Here is a 17,218-nt window from a genome sequence, read left to right as displayed (position 1 = left end):
TCCATTTAGAAATGTTATATGCTGCCTTTCTACAAGCTTAGCGTTCAAGGTGCACCTTCCTTCTGCTTGGCCTGTGAGGACTGAGTGGCCCTGGGGGCCTGTTCAAGATACCCTTTTGCAGGAGACAGTGCTTTTTAACTTAGCAGCAGAGGAAGAGCCTTCTCAGAAGCTGCTTCCTGTAACATTCTCCTCCACTTCTGCCCTGGGAAAGCAAGGACCTCCCTGGTAGAGAGATGGGCAGAGAGTCGGGTGGTACCAGGGCTGAAGCACGAGTGGGTGAGCCAAAGCAGCCTCTGGGAGTAGCTCCCTGAGAGACACAAAAGGGACTGAGGCAGCTAGAGATGTTAGGGGACACAGCACATGGCAGCGTCACTGGGCACAGGCTTTCCAGAATCCTTTAATTCATGATAGCCAAGGAATTATGATAGTCATATTCAAATATCTGAAGGGCTGTCACATGGATGATGGAGCAAAATTGTTTTCTACTTCTACCAGGGGAACTCAAACTGATGTATTCAGATTACAAGAAAGGCAATTTCAACTAAACATAAGGAGAAACTTTCTCACAGTAAGAGCTGCCTCAACAGGTGGACTCTCCTTCATTGGGGATTTGTAAACAGAGGTTGGGTGGCCATCTGTCAGGGATTCTTTAGCTGTGATTCCTGCATTGCAGGGGGTTGGACTACATGGCCCTTGGCTCCTTTCCAACTCTTCAATTATAGGATTTTATGCTTCATAGGCTGTGCACCTTTAAAAAGCATACACCCTTCTCATAAAAGTGTGCTTTAATGTCTGGTACTTCAGTGAATGCCTTGCTCCATGGCCTTATACAATCAATAATATTATTTTTGATAGGGACTCTTTATGAAATACAATGGATACATGGTTACTGCCAACCTGTGTCTCTTCTCCCACCCAGAAACTGAATCTCCCTGGTAAAGTTTGGGGAGACAAATGCACACTGAGATGTCATTGTGTTGAATGTTTCCCCACCCCATCCCAATTAATTGGCTACCGGATTGATAGCGAACATGGTGCCTTCCATGGTGTTGGGACTCCCAAGTCTCATCATTCAACTAACTTGGCTAAGAGATAATAGGAGTCATCATCCAGCAACCTCTGCAGAGCACCACCTTGACTCACTCTGGGCTGCTGCTTTGGAGGGGATGGAGAAATGCCAGGAGCTACGCTGTAGAATGCAACTCAGCCCCTTGTGGCAGCAGTGTGTTAGAATGCCTGAAATTCTTTGACTAATGGGAACAATGGCTCATCCACATTTACGTTTGCCCTGCCACTTCCCCCTGGGAAATCCTGTGATTCAGCGCTGAATCGGAACAAACAGCAGTCAGCTTTTCTGCAGAGTGCTGTTTGCTCTGATTTAGCACTAAAGAGAGAGTTTTCCAGGGCAAAGGCAAAACTGCTTGGAAACAGAATGAACAGTAGTGTGGATGAGCCCCTGAGAGAAAGAGAGAGCATTTGTGTGATTTAGTCTCCCTGCAGCAGCGAAGCACAAGTGAATGGTACCTGGAAATGTGACATTTTGCTTCTTTCTGACAAAGGCTTGGGGGGGTACTTTCTCCCCCCGACCCCAGTCCCCATGCCTTGCTCCATCTCCTCTCCTTTTTCCCTTTTCTCTCAACTGCTTCATTGTGGATCTGAACTACAGTGGTTCTGGCATCTGCGGCTGCAGCAGCAACAGATGGATTTAGCTGTTGAATCCCTATGAATGCACACAGACAATAGCTGGAGGGGGGAGGGGGAAGCAGCAGGGCCATAGGCTGGAGTTGGGGGGGGGGGTTGATGGGGCCCCCTTTGTGCCATGCGCCGTTTACCCTTGCAGCTACAAGGCCGCTTTGTTCTTTTGCTCAGGACACTCTGAATAACAACTCTCTGGGGAAAAAGCACAGTTGGCAGGAGCGAGTGTCCCGGTCGTCATCCCCTCTGAAAACTGGTGAGTTCATCTCTGTACAGCGACTGGTTCTCTTTCTATCTTTTTCCTCCCCCTTTTTGCATGATGGTACATTCTCTGGCGCTTGGACCTTCTCACTACATCCTTCTAATGTGTTTTCACTTTGGCCTGCATCTTGAAACGGATGCTATAGTTTTATTAATTGACTTGGTGGCACACGAGCCATGGGGGGGTTGGGTTTGACTTTTCCTGCCTGCTCCCCTTCAGAACAGGCTTATTCTAAAAATCCAAGACCAACGCACAGTGTGGCTCTTGTTACATCAGCTCAAGACAATCTGTGGCAGAAGAGCTAGTGTGATAAGGTTGGGTGCAAGTGCTGGAATTGGGTTCAAAAAGCCCCGTCAGACAAGGCACTCAATAGATGGTCTGAGAAATTAACTCTCTCAGCCCAACTTTCCTCACAGCGTTGTGAAGTGAAAGCAACATGAACAGCATTCTGGAGTCCTTGAAGTAAGGGGAGATATCAAATTAATAACAACACTTGGGGAGGAATCCAGTGTCCTGCTAAAACTAAGTTCTGTCAGTGAAAGCATTTCTGCTTGCCCAGTGGAATGATCTGCCCCCTCATCCTCCTCTACACTGTTCTGCTTGATGGACATACCAATCTCTCCTTCTTCTGCTGAATGCTGTTCTGAGGGTTCTCCCAACCCTCCTGAGCAGATTTAGGGAACGTGGGGAGGAGAGTTCTGTTGCACAATAATTTAGTTGAATCCGGCCCTGAGGGCAAGATTTAACTAATGAGCCCTGCGAGCAGAAACCTGGGCAAGGACTTCCACTGGTGCAACAGAGCTTTCCTCCTTTCCCCACTCCCACAAAATTGGCTGTGTGGAAGTCAGGAGAAAACCTCTGGAACCAGAGGTGTAGGAAGGTCAGGTGGTACTAGGTGCGGAAAGATTCTCGTCACCCCCCACCTTTGATTTTTATTTTTTTTTTACCTGCAAAAATGGTTTTACGTTATTTCATATTTTCTTACAAAGGGATAATAATAAGTAATAATAATAATAATAATAATTAATCAATTAATTAACTTTTATTTATATCCCACCCTCCCCGGCCGAAGTTGGGCTCAGGGTGGCTAACATCAGATACATAACATTGGTATAAAATCAAACAATAATTAAATTACCTCCTAAAAACATGTCAGAATCAAATTAAAGTCTAATTAGATGGCTTTTCAGGGTTAGGGTTGGGAACAGTAAGTGCTCCACTGAATTGAAATTTCAGCCTTCACAACATAGAAAAACAGCCAAGTAAACAGCTATTTTCGTGGAGGAGGGTCAAGATATTAACTGATATGCATGAAATTTCATATACAGTATAGCTATATAATCCCTAGTGTAGTAAGATAAGACCTTTGGAGCAGGCATTTAAAAAAAAAAAGTTTTTTATGAACCGCCCTAGTATGGCAGTAGTTGTTCCTTGATAATTTGTCACCCCCCCTCCATGATGGAACCTGGGCCCATTCCTACGCCCCTGTCTGGAACAGGACATGGGAGGAGGAGAAAGCAGATCTTCCATCAGGCAAGCAGAAAGGCTTGTGCTGACAGAGCAATCTGCTTAGTGTGCTACATTTATTTCCTTCCTCTCATAAGATCCTTGTGGTCCCTGGAAACTAGTTCCTTTCGTATTTGTTCCAGTTTTGAACTTACTAATTCCAAAGATTGGCCATTCGAGTTAGAAGGTTTTATAACAACTTCGGGGTGTGAATGGTAATACTTAGGACTTGGTATACCAACTCTGCTTATTATTGGCCCTGAATGTTGTAATGTCCCAGAGGCCCCGCCAAGTGAAACAGCTCCTCTCAGCTCCTTAGATTCAGTCCCTTGGGTGACTGGACTTCACAACAGCTGCATTTGCCACCATTCTGAATTAAGATGTGTTGAGATGTACCCAGACACTGTTGCCCTCGTTCCTTTGGCTGACATAAATTCTCTAACCCCACCTTACCCACCCTTAGGTGAGCAGACCCCTCCCCATGACCACGTTTGCCTGAGTGATGAGGTCACTCACCAAAACAGCACAACCTCCACCAAAGATCGGGGCACATCCACGGAGAGCCCGTGCCGGCGTACGGCTGCTACACAGATCGCTCCAGCCTGTGTTGCCTCGTCCCGGGCACCGGAGAAACAGCAGGTTGCCAACCGCCCCCCACCACAGAACCCCACCGTTGTAGTAGTGACACGGGGGCCAGAAGCTTATCGGGACCGCATTCGCTACCAGACAGATGTGAGGCTGGAGGCTACTGAGGAGATTTACCTCACACCAGTGCAAAAGAATTCTGACCCTCTGGAGTCTGAGAAGCCATTCATGTCACAGTCCAGTGATAACCGGATGTCCATCAGCTCTGACATAGACACTTCCAGCTACCCACAACTGGCAGGAAAACCGAACACCTCAATCAGCGAGGAGGATGAAGTGCTGGACTACCTGTCCTCACCTGACAAAATGAACGCACCAAGGACTGTGTATGGCAGCAGCAGCAATGGCGGCTACCGGCCCTGTCATAGCCGCCAGAGGGCATCCGTGAGCTCCGACACCAGTGCCCTCTCCTACGATTCAGTCAAATACACTCTTGTGGTGGACGAGGACGTGCAGCTGGAACTCGTAAGCCTGAAACAGTGTTACTCAGGTTACAGCGACGAGAGCGATTCAGCCACTGTCTACGACAACTGTGTCTCCTCACCCTATGAGTCAGCCATTGGGGAGGAGTATGAGGAGGACGCCCTGAAACGTGACTCTGTCTGTCTCTCTGAGGACTCCACCCCTGAGGCAGACATCCATTTCTCCAAGAAGTTCCTCAATGTCTTCATGAGCGGACGGTCTCGCTCCTCCAGTGAGTGCTGGGGAAAATTCCAGTATGAGCATTGGTATTGGAGCGGGGGGTGGGTGGGTGGGTGGAGGGACCTGAAATTTCACAGCATATCATAGCAGATTTCACTTGCTCAGGCATTAAAACCCAGTGCCGGGGCGGTGGGTACAAGGAAGTTGCTGGTCAATACAAGAGACAGTTCCATGAAAAACAATCTTATTAAGACCAAAGGTGACCTCAGAAGACCTTAGAGCAACTTGGATGTGTAGTTCAAGAAAATGTCAAATATGTTCAAGAGCAGCTTTTGCCAACTGGGTTTCCCTCCAGACACTTTAGACTATGACTTGGTTGTGACAGCTTGGGTTGATGGGAGCTATAGTCCAAAACATCTGGAGGGAACTGGATTGGTGAAGGTTAGTTTACAGTCTCATGCTGGTGTCTGAATGGGTTGAGGAACAAAACCTCCCTAAACATAAGTGTATGGCCATGACATAATACTTTCTCAGAACTCAATAAATCAAGATTGTTTGGGGCAATTTATTGAAAGGAATATGACATGGGTATTGTTGCCACACATGTTTCTTTTGTCCCACTGTCACCTCTGGCCAGCAGGGTTTTAGAAACACTTCAACGCCCCCAAAAAACCTGCTTACCAGAGATGACAGGGAGAGGAGTATACACACTTATGGGGAACAATCCATTCCTCATATCACTGCCAAAACTGAAGGAAAAGAAGTATGTTTCCAGTCCTTTTATCTGCTCCATAAGAAGCTACCAGCTCAGCCAATTGGTTGTTTTCATGTAGATGCCCATTAAGAGGCCAAAATATGCCAGACCTTTTTGACTGGCTTTTTCTCTAGTGGATTCCTGCAGGAAATCCTTGGGCTACTGTCACATGTTGTTGCCTCCATTTTATCTTACATTATATTGAATTGAGGTTTACATTATGTTGAGTTTTGGAACCCATAAATTTCTGTCACATTTGCAGGAAGTGTGGTGAGGCTGGCAGGGTAAAGCTTTGGCTAACTTTATTGAGAGCACAACACCATGTTGTTCTCCCAACTGGATATGCTGTGAAATAGTGGCTCCTATCAGAACTTACAACAATGAAACACACCCACCCAGAATGTTATCATTGGTCAGGTTATTCCTCTCTGTAACGCATTGTCCCATTGAGGGTGCCTACATGAGAGCAGCTACTCATGCATAGAATTCCCACTCCCCACAGAGAATCTTTGCCCACCAATTGATATTAGGAAGCTGTGCAGTTAAGATGATTGTTGGGCACTTCTGATTTGGCAAAACAGGTTCCAGAAAACAGTTGACTTCATTGCTTGAAGATGAGAGTTATTAGGTGGCTATAGTATTTTCCCCCACTTCATTTCCAGGTGCTGAATCATTTGGTCTCTTCTCTTGTATTATCAATGGGGAGGAGCAAGAGCAGACACACCGAGCAGTCTTCAGGTGAGTGCAGATAAAACCTTTTGCCCCAGAATCCTCCCATCCACCCAAACAGTGGTGCTTTCCAAACCTGTGACCACCTGAATTGCAGAGATGTCATCTAAGGCATAAGGTGTCTTCAGTGGCCTTGATCTATGGATCTCAGTTTGTGGTACAGATAGAAAAACATGCTTGGAACTGGGTTCTCACCCATGGAAGGTTTTCAATTCAACATCCAGGGTTGCCTATATTGGATGTTGATTGTGAGGATTTGTTAAGCTAGGGGAGAAATTGTTTTTCAGACCTTACGTATGCAAATAACATATCCCTGTTAGCTTGGTTTATAGGGTGCAAAAGAGTTGCCAAAAGCACACAAAACTCCATTCGTAATGTTAGGCTTTGAAAATTACTGGACCAATACCCAAAATCCATTATGCCTGGCTGAGTCACCAAGAAGTCTTCCTCACAGTGGCCCTCACCATTGCAAAGCTGAATCCAGAGAATAAACACAGCTCCTCTAACATTCATTCCCTTGGTTCTATCAAAGGATTGATTATTCCTTAGATTTATTGAGCCTTTCTCACCAATAGCTCCAACCAGGCATAAACCAAAAGAAAAGTTTGATGATTCTTGAAATATTCTAGGTAGGTAGTTTGTAACGACCCTTCCCTTAACTTGTGGTTCTTGGCATGGGCTATTTGTTCCAGAAACATGGCCTGTATGTGAAGCTTTCACATACATGAGGTAGCTGCTTAGCAACAAGATGGAGTTCTAGCCTTGTTCTGTATCCTAGGATTGTGTGGCTAGCCTAGGATACTGCCGGCTAACATTGCACATTCATCGTGGCGTCTTCAGTGGGGTAGCAGCTGAGGAACAGCATATGGCAGTTTGAAGTAGATACTTTTGCGGGGGGAGGGAGTTAACTATGGAGAAGTAGTTCCTTCTGTCTTCCATGAGCAGCTCCTCTGAGGTGGCACCACTCATGTGAGAAGTTATTTGCTAAGCCAAGCCTAGAGAAATAACATCTGTGCCAACATGCAGGCACTTTTCGTCTGGTTTTGACCCCAATACATCATTTTTTGCGGGTCTCTTTCTTGAACCTTATGATGGGGTTGTATCTTCAGAGCTTTAGTTAGCTAAGTCACATGGTTTTCTCCTCAGGTTTGTGCCTCGTCATGAAGATGAACTGGAATTGGAGGTCGATGACCCTCTGCTGGTGGAGGTTCAGGCAGAAGACTATTGGTATGAGGCTTATAATATGAGGACAGGGGACCGGGGCATCTTCCCTGCTTACTACGCAATTGAGGTCACCAAGGATCCAGATCATATGACAGGTACTCAACCCATCAATGGCTCTGCTACTCACACATATCTGGCCACTTGTACCCATTCCTGCTCTGTGCTTGTGCACTTCAGTCCTGGCTCAGAGCTGTCTTGTAAACCAGGACTTTTCCTGAGAAAATGCTGACATTTCAGACACTCTTCAAAGTGGAAGGGGAAAGGACAAAGCTGGTGTACAAATTATCTCTCATATGAAGGAGTGTAGATGTTCACGACTTGTGTCCCATCCCTGACAGCTATGTCAGTAGTTAGAGCAACCAGAAGTCTGTTCCCTCCTAACTTTACGTCATGTAGGATATCTATGTGAATCGGATTCTTCTCATTGGACTTCTGATTTTCAGATTCAAGCAAGAGTAGCGATTGGGTGGACCAGTACCGGGTGAAGTTTCTCGGCTCAGTCCAGGTTCCATATCATAAAGGCAATGATGTGCTGTGCGCAGCTATGCAGAAGGTACTGTCCCTGCCCATGGGAACCCTGTCCGGTGGGAAAAGCCATGGTTTTCCCACGGGACATTTTCTTTGGGGGGAGGGAAAATGTGATGTTATTTTGTTTAGAAAATGTGTATTGTGCCTTTCAATGCAACTATTGAAAATACAACTATTCTCAAAGCAGAGAAGATCAAACCAACATATGATTAAAATGCCAAGAAAACTATCGGAAGGTGGTGTGTGGGTGTGTTAAGTTACCAAATTGGCACATTAACCATAAAAAGCTTATTGGGTAAATAAACTTGCTTTTAGTGCCTATTTAAAAAGGCAAAGTCCTGAATCTGGAAGATCTCTGTAGGCAATTGGTTCTGCAGTCTGTGGGCCTCCAGCCAGAAAGCACTTTTGTGGTGGCTACCAATTCAATAGAAAATAGAACCACCAGGAGATTAGCTGCATTGTATCTTTAGGGAGGACAATATACATATGCAGATGGTCCCCACAGATATTCCAGGCCCAGGCTGTGAGTGACATTAAGATGTCCATACCAGCATCTTGGCCTGGAACCAGCTGGCAGCCGTTGGAGCTCACATAGGATTGGTATTATCTGCTCCCCATGCCTGTTGGTAGAAATCAGTCTGGTGTTTGCATTCTAGACCAGTTGCAGCTTCTGAATAACCTTCAGGAGCAGCCACGTGGAGAGTATGTTGCAGCTGTCTAGGTGGGAGGGTACCATGGCATGGCACCACAGTGACGAGATCTCTGTCTTCTAGGAAGGGGTGCAGTTGGCAGATTGGTGGCAGCTGATAAAACATACACTTAGCCACTGCTTTGGACATAGAGTCCAGGAGGAGGCCTAAATTAAAGAGGCACACACTCCACTTTGCAAGCCTGCTCTTTCTGGGGTAACCTCATTCTGAATAGGCTTTATGTCTTTCTGGGGTAACTTCATTCTGAATAGGCTTTTTGTCACTCTGCTGGCATTTACGCTGCCCACTACATGCAAGTCCATCCTGAATGCATAAAGCTTCCATTGGTTCACCCTCATCCTGTACATTAGCAACATCTGAAAGTTATGTGTGCTTTCTGGAACCTTTCATCAAGATTCCTTGATAATGCCATACTAGTTCAGATGGAAGTGGAGGAACGAGAGCTAAAACATAGAAGGAATTAAGCAGTGGGCAAGTTTGAAAACACACTCCTCATCATTTGTTGCTGTTGTTCTCTTCCTCCCTAAGGAGCCCAGAGCAGCTTGCAACAATAAAACCACATCATAAAACAACAGAATGAGTGTAAAATAATGTATCAATTAAAAAAGTTGAAATACCGAACACCATATCTAATGCAGCAGAGAAGATTAATGAGTCATCCATACCCTCTTCACCAAAGGCATGAATAAGCCGGTGTGCTTCTAACTGTCGGAGAAAGGATGTCAGTGTTGGGGACAAGTGCAATAACTTGATTGAGTGGGAATTCCAGAACTGAGGTGCAGCCACAGAGAAGGTCCTGCTCATTTCATAGCCAGTCAAGCCATGCTCATTGGCAGAACCATGAGCAGGGCCTCCTCCACAACACTTAAAGCACTATCCAGGTGGTATTGGCGAGCGCACTCCTGCACTCCACCAGAAGCTATCATGGGTTATAAATATTAACACACTTAGTATAGTACGGTGTAGTGGTTAAGAGTGGTAGACTCGTAATCTGGTGAACCACGTTCGTGTCTCCACTCTTCCACATGCAGCTGCTGGGTGACCTTGGGCTAGTCACACTTCTTTGAAGTCTCTCAGCTCCACTCACCTCACAGAGTGTTTGTTGTGGGGGAGGAAGGGAAAGGAGAATGTTAGCCGCTTGAGACACCTTCGGGTAGTGATAAAGCGGGATATCAAATCCAAACTCCTCCTATTCTTCTTCTTGTTGTTGTTTCCCAGCTAAGCTTCAAAAAAAGCAGTTCTCTTGGTATTTGATGTGGGAAAGATACCTGTGGAGGTTGCTTATTGACCAATGCCAGTGATGTCACCGATGCCCCTCCTTATTCGCCATCCATATAGCAGTTCTGCAACTGATGTTAATACTTTGCAATTTTTAAATAATGTGAAGAATGAATTTAACATATATTAATGTGGAGTGTGGGTGTGTATGTATATGTATATGTATGCCTATATATACAGCAATCTTGGGACATGTCTATCTTCAACCCTTGTCTCCTCCCACTCCCCAAACAGATCACCCATCTTCTGGTTTCAGGTACTTTGAAGTCAACGTTTCTTGAAACTGCCAACCTGGGAGGAGGAATGGGGACCCTAGTTTTATATTAAATGGGGGGGGGGCGATATTTTCTGTGAGAAGAGCAGTGTCACCAGAAACTCCAGATAGTTTGTGTGACAGCTGGTACAAATTTTCTGTTTTGGCACAGATTGCCACTACTCGCCGCCTCACCGTGCACTTTAACCCGCCCTCCAGCTGCGTCCTGGAGATCAGCATGAGAGGAGTCAAGATTGCTGTGAAAGGCGATGACTCTAAGGATCCCAGCAAGGTAGGCTTGACCACATGTGTAGCTCTGCTGCCAGCACTGTTCCTGGGTTCTGTGCTCTCTGTCCCTCATTATTATTACATCTTCCAGCAGCAGCTCAGTGCTACCCCTTGGCCAATAAACAAAAGAGAGCATGCAAATGAGAGCGATTTGCATATGTCCTGGCTGGCGGTGCCTCCTGTCTTTTCCTGAAGGAGTCTATTGGGGATTGGATAACAGGGCAGAGTCATATTCATGCCCTGAAGTCCAGATGCAAAAGTACATGCTTCCCAGGCTGTAGGTATATTAATGCACTGGAAGGTCTGTTTGCTAAGCTGCTCCGATAATCTACGAAGCATTGCTAGTAGCGTCTGCTACTATTTTAACCGGTGTCCTGTGGATCTGTGCAGTAAAGCCTCTCTGCATAAGTAGCTCACATGGAGCTTTCAAGAGGAAGGAGCAAAGCCATTCAGAAAGTGCATTCTGTTCACAATGGAAATGCCCTACTAGAGTCAATCAAGGGCAGTGGACCTGAAAGCAGAAAGACTGAGAGAAATATATATGATAGCGTGTTAATTAATTATCTGAGCTTGGGCTGTGTTTAATCAACACAGCTGGCTTCAATTTATTTTGCTTGAACAAAACATTTGTTTGAATGTATTACTATTTTTCAAATGTGTGTAACCAACTGTCCCATTATTATATAATGTTTCGTGCACTAACACTAAAGTAGAATCCATTCAATTCTACCTCATGAAATGATTGTAACAGAACCAAGACCTTTCATTTATTGAAGGTTAAATGACACACAATGTGAAGGCTGGGACGTTTTGTAGCTGGTACAAGAATATTGCTTGACTCTGATACTGCTGCAGCCTTCCTATAATCCTGAACCTGAAATCCCCGCTTTCGTATTCCTGCATAAGACCCTTTAGGAGAGAGTAAGAAGCTTATGATCTGGAACTAGTGATGCCAACAGGGTTTTCTGGACCCAGGACACTTGTATGTGGATTAGACCCTCTGCCCCACTCACAAAAGAGGATACAGATTTGCATATGCTTTGTGTCATACGGAAATTTATATAATCTTTTGTGAGTGGGATGAAGAGCCCAAAAATAGATAAGGAGCTGCACATCAGTAATAATATGTCTGAGAGGCAGAATGTCAGCGGGGGAAGCTTGCTCTGTATTTATGTTTCCATACTAGAAAAGGTTTAACCTGTTAAATATCTGCCTGCCACACAGCTGTTAAAGGCACAAGGGCACGGCTGTCCTCCAGTGCCAACCCTAAACCGTGTAAAAAACTCCTGTTCCCTGAGTTGTTAACCTGTTACGTTACGCTTCATCAATTGATCTTAGGTTGGCATTACTATATTCATTTCAAGACCAGACACGATATTTCAGATGGTAGGGGAGGGTGTGTACCAAAAGTGGCATAAGAAATACAGCGACTGAGGTTTAAATGCTCATGGCTGGATGAATTCAAGATTGAATGCAGTGTATTCTAGCAGCATTTGCTGTGGTTAGTTATTGTTTTTATTCCTTAACAACTAGAACAGTGTTATTAGCACAGGACAAACAGACACCCTTTTCTTTTTCTTGACCAACAGTAAGTAACTGTTGATTATCATACTGGGAACAAGAAGCTGCTTCCAATAATTCCCCTATTTTCCCCACCCTTTGGTTGAAAAAGCAATTAATTCAGTTGACAATCCACTTAATGACACCCTCAACTGCATTTCCCTAAGAAGAAACCAACGCACCAAGGGGCTATTCAGCCCCTCCCTGACAGGCCTGAATATAGCAAGCTAGGGCTACTTTGCAGGGTTGATGTAACCCACATAGCTCTCTCAGTTGCAGTACCCCCCTGTGATATGTATTTTGCATTAGCAGGATTTTTTAAAAAATAAAATCACATAATATTGGAAAAAGCTCTTTTCTTGCATGAAATTAATTCTGAGTTAGAAAGAGCAGGAATTACTTACTGTCCTAGCTGCTAATTTTGCTTTTGGGTAGACATGCTACTGCCCAATTACAGCTACACTAAAATCCTGGATTTTTCAGTTATTGTTTCTGGTCAACAATCCCATTTCTACCAGGGAAAGCCAAAGGAAGAGAAAAGCTTTTAAAAGTACCTGGAAGATCCTTCAGAATGAATCAGGCAGTTCTTTCTCCATCTAGAAAAAAAATCACACATACAGCAAGGAAGACAGTAAAATGGCTTAAAACTGAACCAGGCTGATGCTTTTCTCAAGTGTTTGGAGAAAGGACTTCCTTGGTCGTTTTGGAGCTGTTTTTGGGTCTCCTCTGATGTGTGTGTAACATAGCACCTGTCAATCACAGCTGCGACTTCACTCATTGACTAAAATTGCTAAAAGATGGGAATAGGCTCATATCACACATCATATCACATATCACACTATTCACATTTTTCTTCCTAACTTTCGTTCTACAAGGGCTAAGGATCTAAGTAATTTAAAATGGACAGATCAGGAGTCTGGGGGCCCTACTCTGAGGCCAGTATAGCAAGACTCCCGTAACTTGATTTTCCTTCTCATCAGCCCTGACTGGAATTTCCCCTGTGCTTCCTACCATACAAGCTTTTGCAGTGCATAGATAAACTGTTGCGAGTTACACAATGGGATATCCTTCCCCCAAAACACAGCATGAGGTCCTTTTAATTTGTGACATGGATCTCCCAAGGGTGAGGGATCCGAACACATTTTACTTTCCCTTTCCTTCAATAAATGGCTCTGGTTCCTCAACGGTCCTAACTCTTACCCAAGCCTAACATCTTGCTCTCTCCGTCCTGCAGGGGAATAAATGTAGCCACTTTTTCCAGTTGAAGAACATTTCATTCTGTGGATACCACCCAAAGAACAACAAGTAAGTCCCTGTGGATGGTCAAAATGAATTCATGGCAAAGGAGACACACAGCTCTTCCTCCTTGCACTATCCTGCAGTGTATCCTAGGCAATTTGGGGCTTTGAAGTGTAACTTGTTGTATAGGAAGTTCCTGTGTGGCAATCTTCTTAATCCCTACTAAACAATATGCTTGATAAAGGTGGGATGGGCATATAACAGCATTGTGATCTTGTTAATCAGACTGTATCACCTACACTTATCCTCCATTTGGTACCAACATAGACAGAAGCCAGAAGACCACTGTGAATTTGGCGGGGGGGGGGGTTGGCTTCTCAATCAAGCTTTATTTTTAGAGATCCAGGTGAGCTCTGTTGTCTCGGCTGCCGTTTACCAGCTTTGTCTGGTACGCAAATTGCACAGGAAGAAATGTATTCGTCCCACTTCCTGCTTTGGCCCACACACGCAAAGCAAAACCAACGGCTTTCTCTTCAGGGAGGTATATTTTGTAACTGCAGGAAGAATAGAACCAATAGGTCTTGTTATTTTGGTAGAGAATTCATTCCTAGCCTAGGATACCAGAAACCCAACCTTTAGCCCAAGCTCATGTATTGTGTTTTCTCTTTCAGGTATTTTGGGTTCATCACCAAGCACCCAGCTGACCACAGATTTGCGTGCCATGTCTTTGTTGCAGAGGAGTCCACCAAACCACTTGCAGAGTCTGTAGGGTGAGTTTTAGGCTACATCCTGAAAATTCCAACTATTTACAAAGATCCCAGTCTACCTGGATCTAAGAGAGGGGTGTGTCGGTTGCAGATGAGTACTGGAGATGTCAGCAGAAGCATAAGTGGCCAGGGATCAGCCACTTTTCACCCAGCTCCCAACCCCCTAGACAGCTCAGAAGGATACCATGGTCAACGGTATCAAAAGTTGCTGAGAGATCCAGCAGAACCAGGAAACAGCTTTGACCTCTGTCTCTAGCCCACCAGAGGTCATCAACCAGTGCAACCAAGGTGGTTTGAATCTCGTGATGGGGCCTGAATCCCAACTGGAAGGGATCCAAATGGTCCACATCCTCCAGATGTGCCTGGAATTGTTCAGTGACTACCCGCTCAATCACCTTGCCCAGGAATGGAAGATCTGAGACTGGGTGATAATTGGCCATAATGGCCAGGTCCATAGATGGATTTAAAGGAGTGGTTTAATGACACCTTCTTTAAGGGGGTCCAGGAAAACTCTCTCACTGAGAGAAGCATTCACCACCCCACAGAGCCCATTGCCCAGCCCTGCCCGGCTCACTTTGATGAGCCAGGATGGGCCAGGATCAAGGAGACAGGTGGTAGGTTTCACTCATCCAAGCAGTCTGTCCACATCATTGGAGGTAACAGATTGGAATTGATCCCATACAACCTGACTAAGCAGAGCTTTGGCACTCTCCCGTCCCAGCTCTGCTCCCATGATGGAATCTACCTCTTTCCGAATCTGAGCGATTTTATCTGCAAAAAGCTTTTCAAAATTGTTGCAGGAGATATTGGAGTCCTTATCAGACCCCAATGACAAAGGTGGTTCTGTTAGACTACAAACCACCTGAAAGAGTCTTCTGGTACTGTTTTCTGCAGATGCAGTAGAGGCAGCGAATAAGGTCCTCTTGGTAGGCTCAGTGTTGAGCTCTAACTTGTTGCTTTGCCTGTACTGTGGAAGAATCCCAGCTCCCAATTGACATTCCATTTCATGTTTTCTTTTTGCAGGAGAGCCTTCCATCAGTTCTACAAGGAATGTGTGGAATATACGTGCCCCACAGAGGACATCTACCTAGAGTAGGGGCCGGGGCAGCCCCCGCCCTCCTGTACAGACAAGGGCCATTCCCCCCATTGTGCATGGACAAGCTGCTTTGAGATGGAAGGAGGAGTGGGCGTGGGAACAGTGTTCCTCAGTGCGCAGAGCCCCACCTCTTTCAGTGCACCTCCTCTTTCCTTGGGCTGGGGGTTTGGGATGGGTGGGGTGGGCGGACCAAAAAAAAGGGTTTATTATCAGAAGAAGAAATATGCTTTTCCGTTCGTTTGTTTATCTGAAATAAAGCACCACCAGCGGAAGCAGGTGTTGCTGCCGCTGGTACCGGAGGAGAGTGGGCATGGGCACCGGGAGTGCCCACTTGAATGGGCTGCCTTGGTGCTACTGCGAGAGAGAGGGCTCCACGAGTTCTGCTCGAATCTGTTTGGGGCCTGCTCTAGTTCTAGCTGCCATGTTCAGCCCTTCACATTGGGAGTTTAGTAAGATGGGGATGCTGCTTAGTAAGAAGGGATAGCTAATAAGCTTGGGGATGGTTGCAAGTAGTGAGCCCAGTCCCTGGCTGGGAATGGTGGGGTTGGGGTATAGTGGAGGAGGAGGCAGAGAATGGGGGTGGTGGCCATTTGCCCCGCCAGTTCCCAAGACATAGCATCCAAGTCTCTTACCCTGTGCCTGCAAAAAATCCGGGAACCACTGGAGGAACACTGGTGCCTGTCCTAGCCCCTCCCAGTTTGAAGGCATGTAGACAGCCAGGGAGGGCCCATGCCCTGGGAATCTGCTGATGGAAAGAGCTCCTCCATCCCGGCCCTTGCTCTAAATCTCCCTTCCCTCCATACCCGCTCTCCAGCTGCAGGTTCTGCATTCACGGAGGGAATCTGGACCCTGCACAGAACACGAGAGCCAGGGTTCATCTGAGTCATCTGCATCAAGGGGCTTGAGAGGAGCTCCAGGCATAAGCACAAAATTGATTCAGGAAGGGCTCGGTCCCACGGAGAAGCAGCAAAGCTGGGAGAATAGCATGAGCGACTAGGGGCTAATAAGAGCTGCAGAAAGGTGTGCCTTTGCCCTTCTCCCCCCTCCCCCCCAAAAGCAGGGGGCTCTGTGCTTCTGCTCTAATGACAACAATGATTAAACGTTGATGTTTCAAAGAGCCTGTGTTGCTGTTGTTTTGTTGCCCGAGGAGACTCAGGCCTCTAAGCAAACTGCTGTTTTCCTGGGAATTGCAAGATCCAAATTTGACATTCTGCTAGCCTTCCTTGGGGAGCCACACTAGCTGCAGCATAGCAACATTCCAGGTTCTGCAACCCCCATTTTGAAACCAAATTATAGTACATCAGATTTCCAGGGAAATGTCACACATCTTCAGTTTTCAAAAGTACAGGTATAAACCTTGCATAGGCTTATAAAAGTGTGGAAAGGTCCCACTGAATCCAATAGTGCTGAATGACTATGTTGGGTATTATGAAACAACTGTCTCTTGTAGATCTCGTTCTTCTCGGAATAGCTTGGCTTTCAGGCTGGGTGGGGAGCATGGCACTCCTCCATTGTCTCCCAAGACAGATGGAGGCCAACTCCCTCCCATTTCCATTGAGGTCCTGTCTCCATATATTTGTGAACCTTGGTGTTGTGCGTGTGTCTTTTTTTTGCTTTCAGATACAATGGGGAGGGGGCTTAATTTGTTAGTTATTGACAATCATTGAGAAGTCTTGCTAGAGTTTACCCAGCTGTTGGCCCCCTGCAACCACCAGAAATGTGTCACATTCCCCTATTCTGGTTAAAGGCTTTGAGATGTCAGAATCCCAGGACCTCAGTGGACTCTGCCACAAAATCTTCTAATCTACTAGCCTCTTCTCTAGCTAAATATAGATTGTATGTTTGCAGCTCTGTTGTTGCCAGTTAAGGAAAGTAGCCAATTATTAAGTGGTATTCAAAGGGTTTTGGGTCTACATTTCTACCAGAGACCCTAAAATAGGGATGGGAAACCTGTTGCCCTTCAGATGCTGTTGGACACTAATAAACGTTGATTATGGGAATTGTCGTCCAATATCTGGAGAGCCATTGAGGCACTTAACTTC

The 17,218-nt window shown here is 45.8% G+C and overlaps 1 protein-coding gene across 4 annotated transcripts in view; it reads left to right on the top strand.

Moving 5' to 3' along the window:
- MAPK8IP1 (mitogen-activated protein kinase 8 interacting protein 1) overlaps positions 1-16,293 on the top strand; it is a 66,160-nt gene extending 49,867 nt beyond the window's left edge. For all 4 annotated transcript variants that reach the window (XM_081001692.1, XM_081001690.1, XM_081001689.1 and 1 more), the window contains 9 exons: positions 1,870-1,951; positions 3,927-4,802; positions 6,167-6,242; positions 7,380-7,552; positions 7,901-8,010; positions 10,399-10,518; positions 13,309-13,379; positions 13,985-14,083; positions 15,104-16,293. In XM_081001692.1, coding sequence (XP_080857818.1) covers positions 1,870-1,951; positions 3,927-4,802; positions 6,167-6,242; positions 7,380-7,552; positions 7,901-8,010; positions 10,399-10,518; positions 13,309-13,379; positions 13,985-14,083; positions 15,104-15,176 — 1,680 coding nt within the window. In that variant the 3' untranslated portion in view covers positions 15,177-16,293. The remainder of the gene's footprint in view (positions 1-1,869; positions 1,952-3,926; positions 4,803-6,166; positions 6,243-7,379; positions 7,553-7,900; positions 8,011-10,398; positions 10,519-13,308; positions 13,380-13,984; positions 14,084-15,103) is intronic.
- Positions 16,294-17,218: the final 925 nt, after the last annotated feature.

This window comes from Podarcis pityusensis (genome assembly GCF_964106645.2).
Source record: "Podarcis pityusensis genome assembly, chromosome: 1".
Classification (NCBI taxonomy): domain Eukaryota; kingdom Metazoa; phylum Chordata; class Lepidosauria; order Squamata; family Lacertidae; genus Podarcis; species Podarcis pityusensis.
This window is presented reverse-complemented; position numbering and strand designations above follow the sequence as displayed.